The 25795-nt window shown below is 40.4% G+C and overlaps 1 protein-coding gene and 1 pseudogene across 1 annotated transcript; both read left to right on the forward strand.

The window, feature by feature from the left end:
- Positions 1-1132: 1132 nt before the first annotated feature.
- On the forward strand, positions 1133-10631 carry LOC117455249 (keratinocyte differentiation factor 1-like; annotated as a pseudogene).
- Positions 10632-13013: 2382 nt separating this feature from the next.
- On the forward strand, positions 13014-23112 carry LOC117455127 (nuclear migration protein nudC-like). The gene is made up of 9 exons (XM_034094503.1): positions 13014-13205; positions 14003-14080; positions 14164-14367; positions 14608-14691; positions 14894-15007; positions 16602-16796; positions 19285-19368; positions 19691-19810; positions 22858-23112. The coding sequence occupies exons 1-8, from the start codon at positions 13131-13133 to the stop codon at positions 19805-19807; spliced, it is 951 nt and encodes a 316-aa protein (XP_033950394.1). The 5' UTR covers positions 13014-13130; the 3' UTR covers positions 19808-19810; positions 22858-23112.
- The last annotated feature ends 2683 nt before the right edge of the window (positions 23113-25795 follow it).

Here is a 25795-nt window from a genome sequence, read left to right on the forward strand (position 1 = left end):
CTATCCATCCATCCATCATCCCGATCCATCTATCTATCCATCCATCCATCTATCTATCCATCTATTCCATCCATCTATCTCTCTATCTATCTATCTCTCCATCTATCTATCTATCTATCTATCCATCCATCCATCTATCTATCCATCCATCTCCTATCTATCTATCTATCTATCTATCTATCTATCTCTCTATCTATCTATCTATCCCTCTATCCATCCATCCATCCATCTATCTATCTATCCATCTATTCATCTATCTATCTCTCCATCTATCTATCTATCTATACATCCATCTATCTATCTATCTATCTATCTATCTATCTATCTATCTATCTATCATCTATCTCTCTATCTATCTATCTATCCATCTATCCATCCATCCATCCATCTATCTATCTATCTATTCATCTATCTATCTATCTATCCATCTATTCATCTATCTATCTCTCCATCTATCTATCTTCTATCCATCTATCCATCTATCCATCCATCCATCTATCTCCATCCATCTCTCTATCCATCTATTCATCTATCTATCTCTCCATCTATCTATCTATCTATCTATCCATCCATCTATCTATCTATCTATCTATCTATCTATCTATCTATCATTATCTATCGATCTATCCATCTATCTATCCTATCATCTAGCCATCTATCTATCTCCATCTATCTATCTATTCCATCCATCTATCTCTATCTATCTATCCATCCATCCATCGATCTATCTATCTATCTCATCCATCTATCTATCCATCTAGTCCATCTATCTATCTCATCCATCTATCTATCCATCCATCTATCTATCTATCTAATCTATCTATCCATCCATCTATCTATATATCTATCTATTCCTGATCTATCTATCTATCTAATCTATCTATCTATCTATCTATCTCTCCAGCAGCACTATTTCCTGCATTTATTTTGGAAAACAGCTCAAATACAACACTTCAGATTCCGAGTGATGCTCTTAAGATACTCTTGATTTCCGCTGTGGAGTTGCAACACTGGTTTGTACCACTGTAAACATGTAGAATACATCATTCCAACGTTAAAATCAGTGTCAACTTATTTCTATGTTTTATTTTGGAAGTCAAAACCGGAAGTCCCGCCCCCTTTCTGCAGCTACCTGTTGCTTTTCCTCCACCTTGACGCTCAGGTACGGATTCGGTCGAAAACTTTCCAGAAACGGTGACGTTCTTTGAGCGGATTGAACACATGGGACTTTGCAAATGGATTAAAAACAGAAATGTTTAATGTAAGGCGGCAGAGACAAGATTAAACGCGGGAATCAGTTTGCTGGACGCACCGTGTGAAATGTAAGTAAGTCCTCTAATGGAGGAAAGAGCCATGACATGTCGCCATGAAAATGAAAATAACTTGTATACACTTAATTGCTTTTGCCTTCATGTGTTTCAAATGATAGCATACATGTCGTTTATGGCACTATGTAAGGTGGAACAACAATGTATTACTTCCTTGTGTTTGTCCATTACCTTGTCGCTTATACCTTACTGTTAACATGTGTACCAACACGTCACAACACCAGACCCTATTTGTAAATAAAGCAATATAAGGCTAATTTTGTCCACAACTCATATGCATTACTTGTAAAGGATAAATGAAGATATGTTTAGCTTCAAAAAGATGTTTTTATTAATTCGGCTTTCATGCAACCTACAGCAGGTGCATGTTTAGTTTAGTCTAATGAAGGAAATTGTGTTGATGGATAGATAGATAGACAGATAGATAGATGGACGGATAGATGGATGGATGGATGGATAGATAGATAGATAGATAGATAGATAGACGGATAGATAGATGGATGGATAGATAGATGGATGGATAGATGATGGATGGATGGATAGATAGATGGACAGATAGATAGATGGATAGATAGATGGATGGACAGATAGATAGATAGATAGACGGATAGATGGATGGATGGATAGATAGATAGATAGATAGATAGATAGATAGATAGATGGATAGATAGATAGATGGATGGATGGATAGATAGATAGATGGACAGATAGATAGATGGATGGATAGATAGATAGATGGACAGATAGATAGATGGATAGATAGATAGACATATAGATAGACGGATAGATGGATGGATGGATAGATAGATGATGGATAGATAGATGGATAGATAGATAGATAGATAGATAGATAGATAGATAGATAGACATATAGATAGACGGATAGATAGACGGATGATAGACGGATAGACGGATAGATGGATGGATGGATTGATAGATAGATAGATAGGTAGGACAGACCGACAGACAGACAGAACAGCGTTGCAGCAGTATAAAAAAACAAGGCAATGTATAATAGAAATTAAGACACATACGTTTTTTTTTTTAAAACTAATTGGTTTGCTGCAATATTGTCTGTAATCATGCAAGCTAGATTGGATCAAATTCCAAGATTGTTATATTGGAATAGGTGTTTTTAATTCAGCATCAAAATATAAACGCAGGAGGAAATGGTTTTGCAAGCTTGTGGGAGAATATCATTTAAAAAAAAAAAAAAGCATTTCATATAAGCTTTCTGTTAGGGTTTCTTGATTATGGCAAAATTCATAATCTCGATTATTTGGGTCAATAATTGTAAATGCGATTATTAAATGCGGTTATTCTTTGACTTGAAAGCATTCATTTATTGGAGAAAAAAACATTTGAACAGTATGTTTTTAATTTGTAACAGTTGAGTACCCTGAACTTTAAGTATAATTAAACTGGAAAAAAAAAAAATAATAAAAAAAAAAAAAAATCGTTTTATTTCGATTACGTTGTTTTCGTAATCGTTGCAAGCCATAATCGTAATCGCGATTAAAATACGATTAATTGAGCATCCCTAACTTCTGTCTTATTTAATAGTTGCAATGAAGCATTTTGCATTATAGAAATCCCCCTGAACTCATTGAGTGACATGTTTGTTGTCTTTGCCTGTGTGCTCGCAGAAGAGAACCTGTTGGGTTGCTTTACCTCCACCTGGGGATAGTAGTTCCACATTAGTTGCGAGGAGAGATGCCCTCAGGTGGCTTCAAGTGATTAAAGGGCCCATGTCGTGCTTTTCTGGTTATCACCCGTCCCCTTGTGTTGTGAAGCTTCTGCGTGTGACCGGTCTGCAGTCACAAACCCCCAAAGTCCACCCTGTTGCGAGTAAAACTCTAACACAGAAAGACCTGTCTGCTGCCTCAGAACGCCTCGTTGGGGATTTCTTCCATTGTTTACTTCTTGGGTATAGCGACGTATTTCGGGTATAGTGACGTAAGGTAATGGCTCCGCAGATTGGTCCACGTTTGGACCAATCCGCGGAGCCGCTACGTTTGGACCAATCCGTGGACTTCCTCACACACACACACTCACTCGGCGGGACGTTGCGAGGCTCGTTGCTGCGAGGAGCGGACACTGAGCTGGCTCACCGGTGGGGGGTCGGCGAGACACCGCGGAACTCAGCCTGGGCACACACACAAACTCCCAGCCAGGCTGCGGGTGTGTGTGTGTTTCGGGCTGGGTTTCGCTGTGTCTCGCAGACAGCGAGGGAGGGGGGGGGGGCAGGGGCTCCAACAAGCCGTTTAGGACAGAGAGAGAATACACATACTTTACAGAGATGCTGTGAGAAACCAATGTGAGTTTGGAACATTGAACAATATACATTTATTTTAGTATTCCTCAACAATGGAATTATGATCAGTAGAAGTGGCCGTGTCGTGGGACCTTTACGGCTCTGCAGCTTTGATAACATGTTTCCGGTTATTTGCACAGACAGATTATGAGAAAGTAAACAAAGGACTTTAATGCGCTTTTTGAGCTGGCGGTTTCAAATAGTCCCAATGGGTTTATGCCTCTTGCTGCACTGGATATCATGCGTTAAACCATACCTTTTTTTAACTGAGGATAAAAAATTGAAACGTCATTAAGAAAAATGTAGTAATAATTAATAAATGACAACAAGAAGGGGAGAACTTTCCAATAGTAACAGGCCTGAAATGGGGGGGTGAGAGGGACGTCTAAAACGCATGACCTGTTTGGTATTTTGAGCAAAACACTTCATTGACATGTTTTTTTATAAACCGTTATATATCTGGGTCCTATAATATATGCCTAAAACAGTATACATTTTCTCTACTGCTTGAAAGCCGTCAGTCATGTCCACCGGCAGCAGCGTGAGGTCGTACAAGGAGCGCTGCGTGGACCCGGTGGAACACAGACTCCCTGATCCCAGAACAGTGAACGAAGCTCACCCGAAGGACTCCAAAGAATCAGAACCCATCGGCTTCATCCCTGGTTCGGCTGATCCTTCGCCTGCGACGCAAACCTGCAACCCCTGCGTGCCGACGAACAGCTGCGGGAGTTTTGTGTGCAGCGTGTTAACATGTGGACTGTATCGAGTCTGCCAGACATCCATCTTATCTCCGTGCACCAAGGATGAACCGGACGAACCGGAGAACGTGAGTCTCCCGTCTGTACACGCCGGAGGAAACAAAGAGGAAGAAGACGACGACGAAGGAGATTGGCTCGGAGACGTCTGCTTCGCCGGAGTAAAAGTCGACACTTCAAGAGAGTACTTAGATGAAGATAAATGTCAGTCGTTTGTGGTTTCGACCGGCGGGCAGAAGCAGGCGTCGCTGCACGAGTCCATGAGGTTTCTGGACTGGGAGGACGGAGAGGAGAACGTGGATTCTCTGATCACGAAGAAGCTGCTGGAGCTTTACTCCGAGTATCAGATCGAGGAGCTGGCCAGGTGCACGACAGACTCCGTGTTCCTGAGGAAGAGCAAAGCCATCCACCAGCTCATCAACTCGCTGGCAGAGGAGCACAAGATGGGAGAGCAGGAGGCCGAGTGCCGACTGGTGAGAGGGATCATCCGCATCAGCACCAGGAAGAGCAGCAAGAGGCGGCCGAACGTCTCCAAGGGGGAGCGGACGATGTCGGACAGCGGCAAACGAGACCATGAGGGAGAGCGACTCGTTTTCGTTCAGCAACAACAGTGAGATGGCTCGAGAGACACCTCTGAAAGACGTATGAAAACACAACCATTACAAAGCTGCTTTCTCTTCCGGCATGACTCTGTTTTTCACTCTGTTTCCTCCAGATGACTACAAGTCAAACCCGAACATCCAGATATCAGAGCTGACCTCCTCGGACCAGTGTGCCAGAGAGATGTGGAGGGCCAACGGAGGTGAGCAATCTCTCTGTTAACCCTACTCTTGGTTGTATGTGATAAGGGAAAGGAGCTTTGGTTGTTTGGTTAGCGGCCGTGAGCAATGTGAATGTTTTGTTTTGCATAACTTGGCTGGTGCAACAGGGGAAGTCCGTCCTGCGTGTGGTTTGACTTCCTGGTGAATCATTTCCAATTTAAATCATTTAGAGACAAGAAATCAGCATTTTTTTTTATTTCATCTGAATACTTTTTTTTTTTTTTCATTTCCCTTGTTTCCTTTTCTCTAGTGCCTCTACTTTAAAGAGTTCTCTCCTGCTGATGTTCAGGTGTATATCAGTATGTAGTGTCTCTACTTTAAAGAGTTCTCGCTGCTGATGTTCAGGTTTATATCAGTATGTAGTGTCTCTACTTTAAAGAGTCCTCTCCTGCTGATGGTTCAGTGTATATCAGTATGTAGTGTCTCTACTTTAAAGAGTCCTGCTGATGTTCAGGTGTATATCAGTATGTAGTGTCCTACTTTAAAGAGTTCTCTCCTGCTGATGTTCAGTGTATATCAGTATGTAGTGTCTCTACTTAAAGAGTTCTCTCCTTCTGATGTTCAGGGTTATATCAGTATGTAGTGTCTCTACTTTAAAGAGTCCTGCTGATGTTCAGGTGTATATCAGTATGTAGTGTCTCTACTTTAAAGAGTCCTGCTCCTGCTGATGTTCAGGTGTATATCAGTATGTAGTGTATCTACTTTAAAGAGTCCTCTCCTGCTGATGTTCAGGTGTATATCAGTATGTAGTGTCTCTACTTTAAAGAGTCCTCTCCTGTGATGTTCAGGTGTATATCAGTACGTAGTGTCCTTATACTTTAAAGAGTCCTCTCCTGCTGATGTTCAGGTGTATATCAGTATGTAGTGTCTCTACTTTAAAGAGTCCTCTCCTGCTGATGTTCAGGTGTACATCAGTATGTAGTGTCTCCCCTTTAAAGAGTCCTCTCCTGCTGATGTTCAGGTGTATATCAGTACGTAGTGTCTCTACTTTAAAGAGTCCTCTCCTGCTGATGTTTCAGGTGTATATCAGTATGTTAGTGTCTCCCCTTTAAAGAGTCCTCTCCTGCTGATTTCAGGTGTATATCAGTATGTAGTGTTCTCTACTTTAAAGAGTCCTCTCCCTGCTGATGTTCAGGTGTATATCAGTATGTAGTGTCTCTACTTTAAAGAGTCCTCTCCTGCTGATGTTCAGGTGTATATCAGTATGTAGTGTCTCTACTTTAAAGAGTCCTCTCCTGCTGATGTTCAGGTGTATATCAGTATGTAGTGTCTCTACTTTAAAGAGTCCTCTCCTGCTGATGTTCAGGTGTATATCAGTACTGTAGTGTCTATCCTTTAAAGAGTCCTCTCCTGCTGATGTTCAGGTGTATATCAGTACGTAGTGTCTCTACTTAAAGAGTCCTATCCTGCTGATGTTCAGGTGTATATCAGTATGTAGTGTCTCTACTTTAAAGAGTCCTCTCCTGTTGATGTTCAGGTGTATATCAGTGTGTAGTGCCTCTACTTTAAAGAGTTCTCTCCTGCTGATGTTCAGGTGTATATCAGTATGTAGTGTCTCTACTTTAAAGAGTCCTCTCCTGCTGATGTTCAGGTGTATATCAGTATGTAGTGTCTCTACTTTAAAGAGTCCTCTCCTGCTGATGTTCAGGTGTATATCAGTACGTAGTGTCTATACTTTAAAGAGTCCTCTCCTGCTGATGTTCAGGTGTATATCATTATGTAGTGTCTCTACTTTAAGAGTCCTCTGCTGCTGATGTTCAGGTGTATATCAGTACGTAGTGTCTCTACTTTAAAGAGTCATCTCCTGCTGATGCTCAGGTGTATATCAGTATGTAGTGTCTCTACTTTAAAGAGTCCTCTCCTGCTGATGTTCAGGTGTATATCAGTACGTAGTGTCTATACTTTAAAGAGTCCTCTCCTGCTGATGTTCAGGTGTATATCAGTATGTAGTGTCTCTACTTTAAAGAGTCCTCTCCTGCTGATGTTCAGGTGTATATCAGTACGTAGTGTCTATACTTTAAAGAGTCCTCTCCTGCTGATGTTCAGGTGTATATCAGTATGTAGTGTCTCTACTTTAAAGAGTCCTCTCCTGCTGATGTTCAGGTGTATATCAGTATGTAGTGTCTCTCCTTTAAAGAGTCCTCTCCTGCTGATGTTCAGGTGTATATCAGTATGTAGTGTCCCTACTTTAAAGAGTCCTCTCCTGCTGATGTTCAGGTGTATATCAGTATGTAGTGTCTCTACTTTAAAGAGTCCTCTCCTGCTGATGTTCAGGTGTATATCAGTATGTAGTGTCTCTACTTTAAAGAGTCCTCTCCTGCTGATGTTCAGGTGTATATCAGTATGTAGTGTCTCTACTTTAAAGAGTCCTCTCCTGCTGATGTTCAGGTGTATATCAGTATGTAGTGTCTATACTTTAAAGAGTCCTCTCCTGCTGATGTTCAGGTGTATATCAGTATGTAGTGTCTCTACTTTAAAGAGTCCTCTCCTGCTGATGTTCAGGTGTATATCAGTATGTAGTGTCTCTACTTTAAAGAGTCCTCTCCTGCTGATGTTCAGGTGTATATCAGTATGTAGTGTCTCTACTTTAAAGAGTCCTCTCCTGCTGATGTTCAGGTGTATATCAGTATGTAGTGTCTCTACTTTAAAGAGTCCTCTCCTGCTGATGTTCAGGTGTATATCAGTATGTAGTGTCTCTACTTTAAAGAGTCCTCTCCTGCTGATGTTCAGGTGTATATCAGTATGTAGTGTCTCTACTTTAAAGAGTCCTCTCCTGCTGATGTTCAGGTGTATATCAGTATGTAGTGTCTCTACTTTAAAGAGTCCTCTCTGCTGATGTTCAGGTGTATATCAGTATGTAGTGTCTCTACTTTAAAGAGTCCTCTCCTGCTGATGTTCAGGTGTATATCAGTATGTAGTGTCTCTACTTTAAAGAGTCCTCTCCTGCTGATGTTCAGGTGGATATCAGTATGTAGTGTCTCTACTTTAAAGAGTCCTCTCCTGCTGATGTTCAGGTGTATATCAGTATGTAGTGTCTCTACTTTAAAGAGTCCTCTCCTGCTGATGTTCAGGTGTATATCAGTATGTAGTGTCTCTACTTTAAAGAGTCCTCTCTGCTGATGTTCAGGTGTATATCAGTATGTAGTGTCTCTACTTTAAAGAGTCCTCTCCTGCTGATGTTCAGGTGTATATCAGTATGTAGTGTCTCTAATTTAAAGAGTCCTCTCCTGCTGATGTTCAGGTGTATATCAGTATGTAGTGTCTCTACTTTAAAGAGTCCTCTCCTGCTGATGTTCAGGTGTATATCAGTATGTAGTGTCTCTACTTTAAAGAGTCCTCTCCTGCTGATGTTCAGGTGTATATCAGTATGTAGTGTCTCTACTTTAAAGAGTCCTCTCCTGCTGATGTTCACGTGTATATCAGTATGTAGTATCTCTACTTTAAAGAGTCCTCTCCTGCTGATGTTCAGGTGTATATCAGTATGTAGTGTCTCTACTTTAAAGAGTCCTCTCCTGCTGATGTTCAGGTGTATATCAGTATGTAGTGTCTCTACTTTAAAGAGTCCTCTCCTGATGTTCAGGTGTATATCAGTGTGTAGTGTCTCTACTTTAAAGAGTCCTCTCCTGCTGATGTTTAGGTGTATATCAGTATGTAGTGTCTCTACTTTAAAGAGTCCTCTCCTGCTGATGTTCAGGTGTATATCAGTATGTAGTGTCTCTACTTTAAAGAGTCCTCTCCTGCTGATGTTCAGGTGTATATCAGTATGTAGTGTCTCTACTTTAAAGAGTCCTCTCTGCTGATGTTCAGGTGTATATCAGTATGTAGTGTCTGTACTTTAAAGAGTCCTCTCCTGCTGATGTTCAGGTGTATATCAGTATTTAGTGTTTCTACTTTAAAGAGTCCCTCTCCTGCTGATGTGCAGGTGTATATCAGTAGGTAGTGTATCTCTACTTTAAGAGTCCTCTCCTGCTGATGTTCAGGTGTATATCAGTATGTAGTGTCTCTACTTTAAAGAGTCCTCTCCTGATGATGTTCAGGTGTATATCAGTATGTAGGTCTCTACTTTAAAGAGTCCTCTCCCTGCTGATGTTCAGGTGTATATCAGTATGTAGTGTCTCTACTTTAAAGAGTCTCTCCTGCTGATGTTCAGGTGTATATCAGTATGTAGTCGTCTCTACTTTAAAGAGTCCTCTCCTGCTGATGTTCAGGTGTATATCAGTGTGTAGTGTCTCTACTTTAAAGAGTCCTCTCCTGTTGATGTTCAGGTGTATATCAGTATGTAGTGTCTCTACTTTAAAGAGTCCTCTCCTGCTGAGTTCAGGTGTATATCAGTATGTAGTGTCTCTACTTTAAAGAGTTCCTCTCCCTGCTGATGTTCAGGTGTATATCAGTATGTAGTGTCTCTACTTTAAAGAGTCCTCTTCCTGCTGATGTTCAGGTGTATATCAGTATGTAGTGTCTCTACTTTAAAGAGTCCTCTCCTGCTGATGTTCAGGTGTATATCAGTATGTAGTGTCTCTACTTTAAAGAGTCCCACGTTCAAAGGTCTTTCTTTACCTCCAAGTGTTTAATGATTTAAAGTTGGAATGCACTGAATAGTTGAGGAAACCTATCGATATGTCAGGATTAACCTGTCTGTCTCTTTCTCCAGGTCGTCCCTCCAGCTCCTCCTCTCACGCGGAAACCAACTCCTCAGGCGTGCCTCTCATTCGCACCTCTGTGAGAACCTGAGTCCCGCAGATTCTACGCTCGAATTATTATTCGTCCTGCCGTGTCACCAAGGTTACGCTATGGGGACGTTGAAATGCGACACTTTCTTCTTGCACTCGGGAGACTTTCTTGAGCCCGGCTCTCTGCGGGAAAGAAAAAATGTTGAAACACATCGTCTGAAGGACGTCGGTGAACTCAGGGTCGCGTGCAGATATTTATGCGTGGAAATACAATGTGTATATTTGAAGGATTGCCCGATAGAGCAGGTAGATATCAGCAGCAGCAGTTTCACCGCGCCTTCGTCCTTGAAGGAGTCATTGCTCATGAAACCCGACTCGCCCCTTCAATTTTCTCTTGGCAAAGATGCATTTCATCAAATTGTACACATGTTATATTGGATTTTAAACTCATTTGTGTGACTTTTAAACTGTATTCAAAGCTCTTAATTCAGCGGTTATGCTTGACATATTTACAGTCTGTGATTCTCGATGAATGATTGTAATGTATGCTTGGGTAGTTTTGCCATATTTCATATTAATGTGGCTAACGTGTGAAAAAATGAAGTAATACTGTTTTGTTAGGAAGGAAAAAGCAGTTTTGTTGACTGGCTCAAATCCTGTTCTTTTAAACGTTTCTTTATGTCAGGAAATACAGAAGCCAAAGAAGTTGTACTTTTAGACATGGTACTTTCAAAAAAAGCGAAGAAAGTTGTACTTTTAGACCTGGGACTTTTCAAAAAAGCCGTAAGAAGTTGTACTTTTAGACATGGGACTTTCAAAAAGCGAAGAAGTTGTACTTTTAGACATGGGACTTTCAAAAAAAAAGCCGAAGAAGTTGTACTTTTTAGACAGGGGACTTCAAAAAAGCCGAAGAAGTTGTACTTTCGGACATGGGACTTCAAAAAAGCGAAAGAAGTTGTTACTTTTAGACCTGGGACTTTCAAAAAAGCCGAAGGAAGTTGTACTTTAGGACATTGGGACTTTCAAAAAGCCGAAGAAAAGAAGAAAGAAGTTGTACTTTAGACATTGGGACTTCAAAAAAATCCAAAGAAGTGTACTTTTAGACATGGGACTTTCAAAAAAGCCAAAGAAGTTGTATTTTTAGACATGGGACTTTCAAAAAAGCCGAAGAAGTTGTACCTCAGTGCGTAATGAACCAAACTTAGTCTTGGACACAATTCGCTTTGGTGTAATTGCATGATGGCTATTGCAAACAACTTTTAAAATGCTTGTTTCCTGAATGGACTTTCGATCCGAGCTAAATGCTAACACGTTAGCCGCTCCATTATCCAGTGTCATCTAAATCAGGCATTGAAACGGCAGCAGCGCTACCTTGTTTTTAAATCATTGATATCTTCACAATGTGTAACTTTAATATGATATGAACTCACCGCCACTTACAATGTCTATTATTAATTAAGGTACAGAAGAAAATACATACATATATCTTTGTGTCTTTGTTGTCATGACAACCAATTCAACTAGCTTTCAGCACTAATCATTGTTGTCGAGACAAGTTGAAAGCTACAGAAAAGTGAATAACTGTGCCTTGAGTCAAGATGTGTCTTCTTCTGTGGTGTTTGTGGTGTCCAAACAATGTGTGTATTTGCTGTTTATCCTAAGTATAATAACATGAAGCGAAACGGCATTTTCTATGGCCGTCCTGTCTGTAACTCATATCTCATAAATGTTCTTAAATCTGCTGTGACCTGCGGCTAGACTTCAGGTTGTATCCTGAACTATAACTTATTAAGGACATTATCTGAGGCTGACTCATGAAATGAAAGTCTGTTTTGCGTGTCGTGTTTGCTCCTGGGTGCTGATGGGAATTTTGCCAGCTGACTCTGTGGAATTTATCTGTGCTTCTTATCAGCATTTGCTCATAGTGTAATGTTGCAGGTAATATACAGAACTCTCCAGATTCTCACAGCATCGACCCTCTTGTCTTAGCATACAGAATAAACGACTTATGTGACAGGATCGTTCAGCTAACTAAACCACACCGCATGTGTCAGGAATTTGGCTTCAATGTGGTTTTTAATGAAATTATGTGAAACTGGTAGCTCTGGTTTTATCCAGGAACATACATGCAATGTCAAATGATTAATGTGTCATATAAACTGTCGTTGGATTCATACTTTGCATTTTGTTTCCGTTCAGAAGGTTTTTCTTAAATTGCTTGTACTCTCGCCAAGATTTCATATTTCCTGCAAAGATGTGTTGTGCCTATATTGCCAGTAACCTATCGTTTCACTGTAAAAACAATAAAGTAAATTAAGTGAAAGTGAAAGAAGATTTGATTGAGTTTTGTTTGCCACATATGAACACATGCAGGACTCGAACGTTCCACCATCTGGAGAGGACACCAAGTCAGCTATCATTTTAGATATAAGTAAGTTGAATATTTACAATGCTTAATAACCATCATCGACACATGATAAAGTATTTTTTATGGTGACTTGCGAGATCAGGTATCATATAACTTGATAATTGCTGTACACAGATTTTTCTTTGCATGGATCAAGTCCCATGGTTGTAATTAGATTTTTCACTCTTACAATGCATTAAATGTGATTCAAACAATATCATTTAATATATGCATAAACAACACTTACAATTGCATTCAACAGAAACTGGAATCCCCCAATTTCACACCACTTTTTCATTTCATTTTACACATCTGAAAAAAAGCTCCGAATATATGTGTATGTTAATAATATGTTTTATTGACATCTTGAATCATAATTACCAGTATGTTTTTTATACTATTGCTTTATATTAAAAGTATGAATTATTAATTACTTTAAGATATTTTTTAATGTTATTTCTTCACAATATTGTGGCCATAAACTCACTCAGCTCACATATAATAACGGGCTACTTTTCTTGCCTTTTCAAATGTAAAAAAGTGGTTTAAAATGTATATTTACGATGAAAAATCAAAATGTTTTTGGTGTTCTCTAGTCTAGAATATTCTTCCTGCAGCACCTTCCTTTCCGCCCTGAATCAATACTCTCACCTCATTGGATATTTCAGCTGTCATTCAAAATGTCTTCTTCCAATTGGTCAAGTCTCACGTGGGCGGGGTTTGTTTCCAGGAAGTGAATAACGTGACTACGGGCCTCACGTTGTCGTTAAAATCTACTTTTTGCTTGTCATTCTCGCAACTAACGTTTAATTTAACCGGTGTTAAAGCCACCATCATGGGGGACGAGGAGGACAAGTATGACGGCATGTTGCTCACTCTGGCACAACAACAAGAAGGAGGAATACAGGAGGTACGTTAGCGTGTTGATAACATGTGGAAGCTACCATGCTAATATAGAAGCTAATGCAGTTAGCCTGTATGCTAACATGCGCCTCTCGCCTGTATGAGGAAAAAACGACTATATTACAGTTATAAGCACGTTTTGTAATGATTATCTGTAGCCGAATAGGCCATAACTTTACTTGTTTAATACATTGGATGTTATGTTAGATTTGGCATACAAGAACAAACATTTTAGAACGTTTTAGCTCTTGTTAAAATCAACATTTATTATGAAGAAAACGTCACATGTACAGGGTTAAGCAACAATTATTATGATTATCAATAGCTGAAGACACCATTACCTTACTTTTTAAATAAATAGGATGTTATGTTAAACGTTGCATTCAAGAACCAAATAAATTGGCACCACATTTCAATTTAATCTCGTTAAAACTCGTTTTTTAGGGTTAATATTCTTTGAAAATTAGTATAATGTTAGATAAATATACCTCAAACATCTAAACATTATTATGCAGCCGTGTGTGTGGGGTCAAATCTTCTGGAACAATCTGAATTATCTTGGTACACACATTTTCTAATTATTGAGGATAACTAAATGTATTATTATTAACATTAGACTGAGACAGTTTTTGAGGAATATTTTCTTCTGCAGTAGTGTGCTACTATGCCGCATTTTAATATAAGGATTAAAGAATATTATGTGTAAAATGTAGAATATGTTAACTAGCCATGAAGATGATGAATACCAACAATGCTCAGTATATAATTCATCTATGTGACATCCTTTTCTTCTTCTCTCAACAGCTAGTAAACACATTTTTCAGTTTCCTGCGCCGCAAAACAGATTTCTTCACCGGTGCCGAACCAGGTGCTGCAGAGAAGGTAAGAAATGCACAAAATGCGACTTTTAAGAACCGTGCATCAGAGCTATCCCTCAATTTACACCTCATCTCTTTGCTTTTCAGCTAGTCAAAGATGTGGTCGTCAAACACAATAAGCTGGCGATGAAGTCCCAAAAGGAGAAGCAGGTGAAACTGGAGAAGGAAAAGAAAGCGAAAGCTGAAAAAGCAGAAAAGTTAGCGGAGGAGAAGAAAACAAAAGAAGACGGTCCAAGGATTCAGGAACTGACCGATGAAGAAGCAGAGAAACTTCAGTCTGAACTCGACAAGGTGAAACCCCAAAGCCTTGACGCTCTTGTCAGTGGAAACCATCTTGTATTACAGAAGTCCATGACACTAGTGGCTCAGTCAGTAGGGGCTTGGACCGGCAGCTGTAGGGTCGCCGGTTCAAGTCCCCGACCAGACCTAAAATATGGAGTGTGGACTGCTACTTGGAGAGGTCCCAGTTCACCTCCTGCCCTGCCGGTTCTATCTATTTACATATTTATTGATTTGTTGTGTGTATTTTAGAAAAAGAACGAAGACGAGAAAAAGAAGGATGAAACACCGAAGCCTGAACCAGAAAAGACGGACAAAGTAGACAAAGAGAAGGGGGTAAGTGGACAGATCTGCAGAGACACTTTGGTTTGAATCACAGGTGTCAAACTCGAGGCCCGGGGGCCAAATCAGGCCCGTGGTGGATTTAATTTCGGCCCGCAGGATAATGTCTAATTCCTATTAGATCTGGCCCGCCGGTATATTCCACGCCTTCCCTCCATCCTGAGCCTCTGCTGACACGTTGACTTTGTTTCCTCAGTCTGAGTCCGACGGAGAGGAGGACGAGAAGGACAAAGATAAAATGAAGCCCAACGCAGGGAACGGAGCCGACTTGCCGAACTACAAGTGGACGCAATCCCTGTCTGAAGTCGACGTGAGTGTCACTGTTTTCATTTAACCAGAAACATCTCGTTTTCAAGAGAATCCTGGCCGAGAACATATAGGGACACACTCGGTGCATCATCTTAAGAAGCATCTACAGACAGACTTGATTTTCGGTCATTTAAGCTCTCCTATTATGCAAAATGCACTTTTTAAAGGTCTCTTTAGGGATAATGTGCTGCGACGCGGTCATTATGGTGTTCTTTTCCCCATAATGACCGCGTCGCAGCACATTATCCCGCTTATTGCATGGCCACATTCTCAACAAAGTAACGACATGAGTCCCAATATTAATTGAAATGCTTTTATTGATTTATAAAATGTTTTTAATGATTAAAAACATAGTTTAACTGATTTAAAATGACATTCATCCGCTACGAAAAATTGTCCGGTGTTGATGTTTGAACTAGGCTGTTGCAACGGCAGGAACTGCTTCGATAGCAACTAACTCTGTTCATCTTAGCATTTGAGCCTTAGCTGTAATTAACATTGACCTGAACGTTTCCATTAATGGTACAATGTGACATGGTGAATGGGAAATCTTTAGGGATATTCAGATCGACGTTTCTGTCCTCGATCCTCTCTCTTACTCTCTAACTTTTCTTGTATTTTTCTTTTCTTCACTGGGGACTCATCAGCCACTAACTATTACTCCAAATTACTGTGCTCTCCAAATATATTAAAATGAATGTTAAAATCCTCCATGTTGCTATCACACGACAGCGGAAAACGAAAGACAATCAGACAGTTTGCTTGCTTCTCAAACTGTTACATTTGAAAAACAGTGAGAGCGTCTCTTGTCAGTTTGAAAAGCCAACGGCAGGACCTGCTTGCGTTTTTGAGGAGCTTTTTGATTACAGATTTGAAAACATCGCTCCTTGCTTTAAAAGTAGCACAATTCATGATGTCAAACCTTGGAAAGTATCTAGATATCCTGCCCTGATGCCAAAGGAACTGTTTGATGTCTATGTCTGGACCGCTGCGTAAAAAGGAGGGTTTCTGCCCCGTTACTTCTCCGCTGTTTTTCTTGTCCCAGTTCGAAAAGCAAGCTGCATGCAGTTTGCTTTTCGGCCCAACTGTATACAGTTAAATCGACCGGACTTCTTTCTGAAGATGTGAGCGTCCTTAACAACGGTCAATAAGTCCTTGACAGCGGTCTGTCTGTTCGGTATTAACAACGTGTCACGTGTTCTGAATTGACCAATCAGAATCGAGTATTCAACTAAGCCATGTAATAAACATCAATATGTGTCACCGGTGTGTCAGGAGATACAACCCTCTCTTTTCCTCCGTACCTACATCTCTAAAAACGGGGGAACAACGGAGCTGATTGTATTTTGAGCAAACAGGTTTTGTATAGATATGGCCCTATAATATATTGTTTGAATATAGCATGATAGGTGAGCTTTAAAGAGCCAGTTTCCCCCGGTCATCCAAACCCATCAATTTGAGTACATATTGAAAACCGTTGAACTGATTTTGGATATTTGTACTTTGATAACCGTTAATCTCAACGTCGACCATTTTCTGGATCTTCTTGGGATTCTTCAAGTCCCGCCAAATGATGTGTATATATTTTCCTGCAGGTCGTCTTGCCTTTCGATGTCAGCTTCCGCATCAAGGCCAGAGACGTGGTGGTGGATATCCAGAGGCGCACCATCAAAGTGGGGCTGAAGGGACACCCTCCCGTCCTCGAGGGCCAGATGTACGGCGAGGTGAAGGTGGACGAAAGCAATTGGCTCCTTGACGACGGGAAAGTTGTCACGCTCCACTTGGAAAAGGTTTGTGTTGTAACTTCTTTTATTTAAAGACGTCTATTATACAAAATCCTCTTCTTCATGTCTCTTCTACATCAACATGTGTCCCCTCTTCTACATCAACATGTGTCCCCTCTTCTACATCAACATGTGTCCCCTCTTCTACATCAACATGTGTCCCCTCTTCTCCATGTCTCTTCTACATCAACATGTGTCCCCTCTTCTTCGTGTCTCTTCTACATCAACATGTGTCCCCTCTTCTACATCAACATGTGTCCCCTCTTCTACATCAACATGCGTCCCCTCTTCTTCATGTCTCTTCTACATCAACATGTGTCCCCTCTTCTTCGTGTCTCTTCTACATCAACATGTGTCCCCTCTTCTTCATGTCTCTTCTCCATCAACATGTGTCCCCTCTTCTTCATGTCTCTTCTACATCAACATGTGTCCCCTCTTCTCCATGTCTCTTCTACATCAACATGTGTCCCCTCTTCTTCATGTCTCTTCTACATCAACATGTGTCCCCTCTTCTCCATGTCTCTTCTACATCAACATGTGTCCCCTCTTCTTCATGTCTCTTCTACATCAACATGTGTCCCCTCTTCTTCATGTCTCTTCTACATCAACATGTGTCCCCTCTTCTTCATGTCTCTTCTACATCAACATGTGTCCCCTCTTCTCCATGTCTCTTCTACATCAACATGTGTCCCCTCTTCTTCATGTCTCTTCTACATCAACATGTGTCCCCTCTTCTCCATGTCTCTTCTACATCAACATGTGTCCCCTCTTCTTCATGTCTCTTCTACATCAACATGTGTCCCCTCTTCTTCATGTCTCTTCTACATCAGCATGTGTCCCCTCTTCTTCATGTCTCTTCTACATCAACATGTGTCCCCTCTTCTCCATGTCTCTTCTACATCAACATGTGTCCCCTCTTCTTCATGTCTCTTCTACATCAACATGTGTCCCCTCTTCTTCATGTCTCTTCTACATCAACATGTGTCCCCTCTTCTTCATGTCTCTTCTACATCAACATGTGTCCCCTCTTCTCCATGTCTCTTCTACATCAACATGTGTCCCCTCTTCTTCATGTCTCTTCTACATCAACATGTGTCCCCTCTTCTTCATGTCTCTTCTACATCAACATGTGTCCCCTCTTCTTCATGTCTCTTCTACATCAACATGTGTCCCCTCTTCTCCATGTCTCTTCTACATCAACATGTGTCCCCTCTTCTTCATGTCTCTTCTACATCAACATGTGTCCCCTCTTCTTCATGTCTCTTCTACATCAACACGTGTCCTCTCTTCTCCATGTCTCTTCTACATCAACATGTGTCCCCTCTTCTCCATGTCTCTTCTTCATCAACATGTGTCCCCTCTTCTCCATGTCTCTTCTACATCAACATGTGTCCCCTCTTCTTCATGTCTCTTCTACATCAACATGTGTCCCCTCTTCTTCATGTCTCTTCTACATCAACATGTGTCCCCTCTTCTCCATGTCTCTTCTACATCAAACATGTGTCCCCTCTTCTTCATGTCTCTTCTACATCAACATGTGTCCCCTCTTCTTCATGTCTCTTCTACATCAACATGTGTCCCCTCTTCTCCATGTCTCTTCTACATCAACATGTGTCCCCTCTTCTTCATGTCTCTTCTACATCAACATGTGTCCCCTCTTCTTCATGTCTCTTCTACATCAACATGTGTCCCCTCTTCTTCATGTCTCTTCTACATCAACATGTGTCCCCTCTTCTCCATGTCTCTTCTACATCAACATGTGTCCCCTCTTCTTCATGTCTCTTCTACATCAACATGTGTCCCCTCTTCTTCATGTCTCTTCTACATCAACATGGTCCCCTCTTCTCCATGTCTCTTCTACATCAACATGTGTCCCCTCTTCTTCATGTCTCTTCTACATCAACATGTGTCCCCTCTTCTTCATGTCTCTTCTACATCAACACGTGTCCTCTCTTCTCCATGTCTCTTCTACATCAACATGTGTCCCCTCTTCTCCATGTCTCTTCTTCATCAACATGTGTCCCCTCTTCTCCATGTCTCTTCTACATCAACATGTGTCCCCTCTTCTTCATGTCTCTTCTACATCAGCATGTGTCCCCTCTTCTTCATGTCTCTTCTACATCAACATGTGTCCCCTCTTCTCCATGTCTCTTCTACATCAACATGCGTCCCCTCTTCTCCATGTCTCTTCTACATCAACATGTGTCCCCTCTTCTTCATGTCTCTTCTACATCAACATGTGTCCCCTCTTCTTCGTGTCTCTTCTACATCAACATGTGTCCCCTCTCTGGAAAGAGACTCTGAAAGTTTCAGGAACAAAGATTTTCTCTCTTTTTGATCCATTTCTATAAAAGCCTGTCTGAAAATGAGCTGATCAGATTTTGGCCACTTGATGATGTCATAGCGATGTTTTGTCTTGTGTAGCCATTAGCCAATCAGCAACCAAGGTAATTAAAGTCATCGGTCTGTCCCTAATGATATGCTTTCGTTTCAGGTTAATAAGATGGAGTGGTGGAGCAAGATTGTGTCCACAGATCCAGAAATTAACACCAAGAAAGTCTCTCCAGAGAACTCGAAGGTAAGTGATTTGACGCCGACGTGTTTCAGGGGTTTTACCTGCTTGAATCTGTAGTTAAGACTCGTGGTGTGTGGTGGTGTGTGTGTGTGTGTGTGTGTGTGTGTGTGTGTGTGTGTGTGTGTGTGTGTGTGTGTGTGTGTGTGTGTGTGGTGTGTGTGTGTGTGTGTGTGTGTGTGTGTGTGTGTGTGTGTGTGTGTGTGTGTGTGTGTGTGTGTGTGGTGTGTGTGTGTGGTGTGTGTGTGTGTGTGTGTGTGCTGTGTGTGTGTGTGTGTGTGTGTGTGTGTTGTGTGTGTGTGTGTGTGTGTGTGTGTGTGTTGAGCAGCTGTCAGATCTGGACGGAGAGACGCGTGGTATGGTGGAGAAGATGATGTACGACCAGAGGCAGAAATCAATGGGTCTGCCGACGTCTGAAGAGCAAAAGAAAACAAGACATTCTTAAAAAGTGAGTTTATGGAAACACGGGGTTCGTACGGGTGCTAGAAAATGCTCTTTTTGAAATATTAAATGTCCTTCTGCAGGACGCTGTTTACGTAACACACATTTGGTCATAGCATAAAGAACATCAGATTTAATGTGAAGGTAGTGAGACAATAATTTGAGTATAAGTATGTTTAGCTGTAAGCTGCTTCAAAAGCTTTAAACTTCACCTTGAAAGTGCTTGAATTTAACTTTAAGTACCGTTCTGACTATAAGCCGCAGGTATTTTAATGTTTAATTACCGTATGTAAGCAGTCCAGCCTTTCGGAACCCGTTGGTGATCGTGGATGTTTGGTCAGGATCCACTCGCAAACTTGAGCGAAAGTTGCTTTTCGCATGCGACCAGTTTTGGTGAATGATTTATCGCCGCTAGTCGTCCACGCCTCTCGCTGAGCGAAGGGTTTGTGCATGAAAACCTGTCTCGCTCTCGTAATGTCCGTCTGTCTTGCTCTCGTTCTGTCTCTCGGTTCCACTTTTACTTTGGCGCGCTACCTGTCTCACTCTTTTCCGGCCTCCAGCTTTTCCTGCTGGAGCCCGCCGCTTAGAGGTGGCGGACTGTAACCTGTAAAATCCATAGATGTAGGAGGTCCCCTAGTGGCCGTTATCTGTAAAATCCATAGATTAGGCTCACCGTTATATAAGCCGCAGGGTCGAAAAAAGGCGCGGTTTATAGTCCGAAAATTCCGGTGTTCCTGTTAGCTATCATGAAGCTCTTTTTATTGTCACCTGACCTCTGTGGGGTTTCTTATTGGCTCACACAGTTGAACAGAAACGTTATGATGTATATAAAGGTTTTATATGACGGACACAGACCTGGTTTAAGTCCAGGACCTGACCGCAGATAAAATATTACTCCACTAGTGTTACCAAGCAGTGCTTTAATAGTTTCCATGCACACGGCACACACCGTGACATTCGGCTTCTGCTTGTTACCCATCCTAAGCTCGGAGCAGTGGGTGTTTCATAAAAACGTTATTTCGTCCTTATTTGTTTTTTTTGTGTTCAAAGATATTTTGCTAGGTAGGCGTTAAGATCGGAAAGAACAGGACGCTTGAGCTCACACACGAATATGTTATTGACTGAAATGTAATGAGGAATCGCCTGAAATATGACTCGGCAGTATTCGGCAAATTTAAAGGGGACCTATCATGCAAATGCACTTTTTGATATCTGTTATACATCAACATGTGTCCCCGGTGCGTCGGGGAACTCACGCAGCGTCAGGAAATAAAACCCCTCTCTCTTTTCCTCCGTACTCAAATCTCTAAAAAACGGGGAACAACGGAGCTGATCCAGATTTGCGTCCGATATGACGTAACATCTGAAATGTGGACCCCACGGGCCAATCAGAAACGCTGCTATCAGAAACAACGCCCGACTGTTTTGGACGTAATATGGTCGGTGTTTACATTAGAATGGCTAACACTCAGAGCTAACCTGTGCTGGAGAGCATGTGTGTGAAGAAGCAGGAAGTAGTAAAGGAACTCACCTTGTGGTGTAACCGGGGGAGAGAGAAAGCCTTTGAGCTCCAGACTGTTTCAGATCCTTGATAATCCATGAGATGGCGTTTCATCACGGCAGCATTTAGTTTAGACGGTAGCTGGCCGGGTCCCCGCATGACCTCTATAAATCAGCACTTTTGAAACAGGAAGTGAAATGGAGGGATACGAGGCGTGGCTAGAATGGGTGATCTGTTTGGTATTTTGAGAAAAACACTTCATAGACATGTTTTTTTATATATCTGAAACCTATGCTATTGCCTAAAGACAGCATGATAGGTGACCTTTAAAGCCTGTTTGTGAAGGGCGCTCTTATCATGCTGTTGGTAAAAGTCCTCCTCGGTTATTTTGAGCTCCACTTCCTGTTTCACGCTCGTTAAATCTGCCTCTAAAATCCTGTTTGGTTTTATTACAGTTTAAACAATACCTCTGTAGTCAGAAGGCTGCTCTGTTTTGTTGACATAAAGTTCACATGTGTCTATAATAAGAACTGGATACAGCGTGGGGGGCGGGGCTTCGTTCATTCCTATGAGAGCTGCTCATTGGCGCATGAAGACAAAATGGCCCCTACTTTTGAGAGAGCGAAACGTCACGAAAGTATTCATATAATCCGTTCTTATTGTGCATCATGCTGATACTTGCATCATGTTTTTTAATAAGGGCTATACAAGTGTTCATACTGGGTTGTTTATTTAGTTACAAAATTATCCCAATGATTTACAGACATCTGTCTCCCGATGGAAGTCAATGGGAAAGTGTTTCCGGGTCCAGCGACTGATACGGAAGTGTAGTACCGCCGTTTGGCCACTACGAATATTTTCCTCAGAGTCCAGCGCCCTTCCTGGGGGCTTGGTCTTTCCCATCACACGTGTTGTCTGTTGCTTCTCATGTTTATTTACTGTTTGAAAAAATATATCTTTGGCCACATGGCGGCGCTAGAGGACGGACATGTTTTAGGAAATGTCAGAATAAAAAAAAAAGTAAATAATGCAACCTTTATTTAAACCGATTTTTCTCATTCAGATCAGAGACCTCTTTTCCAAATTGGGACCAGGAATTAATTTATGACGTGAATAAGGGCTGAACAATCAATCAGATATTATCACAATATTGATTATAGACGATATCTAAATCGCAGAGGATTTATTAAAAGGGGAAATGTGTGTTGATGCAGAAATATGACCACCTACAAATTGTATTTTACAGATTAATAAATCAAATGAATAACGTTGTATTAATACTTCTAAATGGAAATGGGCGTACTCACCCAAAAAGTATATTTCCCTTTTTATAATTGTGAAACTAGTAGTTAGTTATATTTATTTTATATTTTATTGAATATTCTTACTTTAAATTATGTTGGCATAAACATATATTGTATTGTATTATTTAAGCCCTAATGTGGATCCTGAAAAATAGATGATTCTGTATTAAAAGCAGTTTTAAAGATAATTTAGAAAATAAAACATTTCATTTTTGGTGATTTCTGACTCTTTACTCTCCGTCTCTGCAGGTTCATGTCCCAGCACCCGGAGATGGATTTCTCTAAAGCCAAATTCAGTTGAGACTGCAAGAAAAAAAGCATCCCATAATATCACATCGGAGCGTCAGGCTCTCCTTACAGGACAGATTAGCGTGTCTCGAACATGTCTTTAGGTGCAGAGGTTTGTGTGTTTTGTCAAAAGATTGAAATGTTCTCCCTTTGCATGTCGTCTCAATATTTAAAGATGTGTCTGGAATTTTTTTAAATAAACGAATTAAAATCAAATGAATGTGTTTTTATTTCACTGCACAATAATATCGATATTAAGTGGATACAAATAACTAAAATGATATCAAGAGGAACATTTTAAAATCCTTTGTTCCTGCTCACTTGTGTGTTTTTATTTGTGCTATGAAATTGCAAGATTAAAACCTGAAAGAGTTTAGATCAAAGATTTTACGATGACGTCCCAAAGTCTCGATGTGGACGGCACTCCTGTCTAAAGAAAGGGCGATGACCTTATATCACGTGGTGTGAATGAAATGTTAAGACGGGTTCAAAAGCAACCGTTGATGGGTTGGAAATATTTCAATTGTTCAACCACAAGGGGGCAGTGTTTCCCTTTTTATAATACACCCGTGAGTATCCAAAACTGACACAAATGTGGGTTAAAGTTCTAGAAGACCAGAGGTGGAGAAGTACTCGGATACTTTGGTAAAAGTAGAAGTACCCAGATCTTGAGTAAAAGTAGAAGTACTCAGATACTTTAGTAAAAGTAGAAGTACCCAGATCTCGAGTAAAAGTAGAAGTACCCAGATCTTGAGTAAAAGTAGAAGTACCCAGATCTTGAGTAAAGTAGAAGTACTCAGATCTTGTACTTGAGTAAAAGTAGAAGTACTCGGATATTGTAGTAAAAGTAGAAGTACCCAGATCTTGAGTAAAAGTAGAAGTACCCAGATCTTGAGTAAAAGTAGAATTACCCAGATCTTGAGTAAAAGTAGAAGTACTCAGAGCTGGTACTTGAGTAAAAGTAGAAGTACTCGGATATTGTAGTAAAAGTAGAAGTACCCAGATCTTGAGTAAAAGTAGAAGTACCCAGATCTCGAGTAAAAGTAGAAGTACTCAGATCTCGAGTAAAAGTAGAAGTACTCAGATCTTGAGTAAAAGTAGAAGTACTCAGATCTTGTACTTGAGTAAAAGTAGAAGTACTCATATTGTAGTAGAAGTACCCATCTTGAGTAGAAGTACCAGATCTTGAGTAAAAGTAGAAGTACCCAGATCTTGAGTAAAAGTAGAAGTACCCAGATCTTGAGTAAAAGTAGAAGTACTCAGATCTTGAGTAAAAGTAGAAGTACCCAGATCTGAGTAGAAGTACCCGATATTGAGTAAAAGTATAAGTACTCATCTTGAGTAAAAGTAGAAGTACCCAGATCTTGAGTAGAAGTACTCAGATCTTGTACTTGAGTAAAAGTAGAAGTACTCAGATATTGTAGTAAAAGTAGAAGTACCCAGATCTTGAGTAAAAGTAGAAGTACCCAGATCTTGAGTAAAAGTAGAAGTACCCAGATCTTGAGTAAAAGTAGAAGTACTCAGATCTTGTACTTGAGTAAAAGTAGAAGTACTCAGATATTGTAGTAAAAGTAGAAGTACCCAGATCTTGAGTAAAAGTAGAAGTACCCAGATCTTGAGTAGAAGTACCCAGATATTGAGTAAAAGTATAAGTACTCAGACCTTGAGTAAAAGTAGAAGTACTCAGATCTTGTAGTAAAAGTAGAAGTACCCAGATCTTGAGTAAAAGTAGAAGTACCCAGATCTTGAGTAAAAGTAGAAGTACTCAGATCTTGAGTAAAAGTAGAAGTACCCAGATCTTGAGTAAAAGTAGAAGTACCCAGATCTTGAGTAAAAGTAGAAGTACTCAGATATTGTAGTAAAAGTAGAAGTACCCAGATCTTGCGTAAAAGTAGAAGTACCCAGATCTTGAGTAAAAGTAGAAGTACTCAGATCTTGTACTTGAGTAAAAGTAGAAGTACTCAGATATTGTAGTAAAAGTAGAAGTACCCAGATCTTGAGTAAAAGTAGAAGTACCCAGATCTTGAGTAAAAGTAGAAGTACTCAGATCTCAAGTAAAGTAGAAGTACCCAGATCTTGAGTAAAAGTAGAAGTAGTCAGATCTTGTACTTGAGTAAAAGTAGAAGTACCCAGATCTTGTACTTAGTAAACGTAGAAGTACTCAGATCTAGTACTTGAGTAAAAGTAGAAGTACTCAGATCTCGAGTAAAAGTAGAAGTACCCAGATCTTGAGTAAAAGTAGAAGTAGTCAGATCTTGTACTTGAGTAAAAGTAGAAGTACCCAGATCTTCTACTTAGTAAAAGTAGAAGTACTCAGATCTAGTACTTGAGTAAAAGTAGATGTACTCAGATCTTGAGTAAAAGTAGAAGTACCCAGATCTTGAGTAAAAGTAGAAGTACTCAGATCTTGTACTTGAGTAAAAGTAGAAGTACTCAGATATTGTAGTAATGTAGAAGTACTACCTGGTTCTTGAGTAATAGTAGAAGTACTCAGATCTTGAGTAAAAGTAGAAGTACTCAGATCTTGAGTAAAAGTAGAAGTACTCAGATCTTGTACTTGAGTAGAAGTACCAGAGTGTAGGAATACTCTGTTGCAGTAAAAGTCCTGCATTCAAAATGTTCCTCAAGTGAAAGTAGAAAGTATTCTCATCAAAATATAGTGAAAGACAGTAAAAGTAGTCATTGTGCAGATTGGTCCATTTCAGAATAATATATATGATATGTTTTATAATGATTGATGCTGACAAATGTCACACTATGGAGACACACACAATACTTTATACAACCTTACCTCATATTGTAGTATTTCATAATACGTATCTTCAGACTTTACAATGTGAGGATTTTTACGTAAGGATCTTTACTATCAGTCTCCCAAGAAATAAAGAAGTGGAGTTAG

Source organism: Pseudochaenichthys georgianus, chromosome 11 (assembly GCF_902827115.2).
Source record: "Pseudochaenichthys georgianus chromosome 11, fPseGeo1.2, whole genome shotgun sequence".
NCBI classification, from domain to species: domain Eukaryota; kingdom Metazoa; phylum Chordata; class Actinopteri; order Perciformes; family Channichthyidae; genus Pseudochaenichthys; species Pseudochaenichthys georgianus.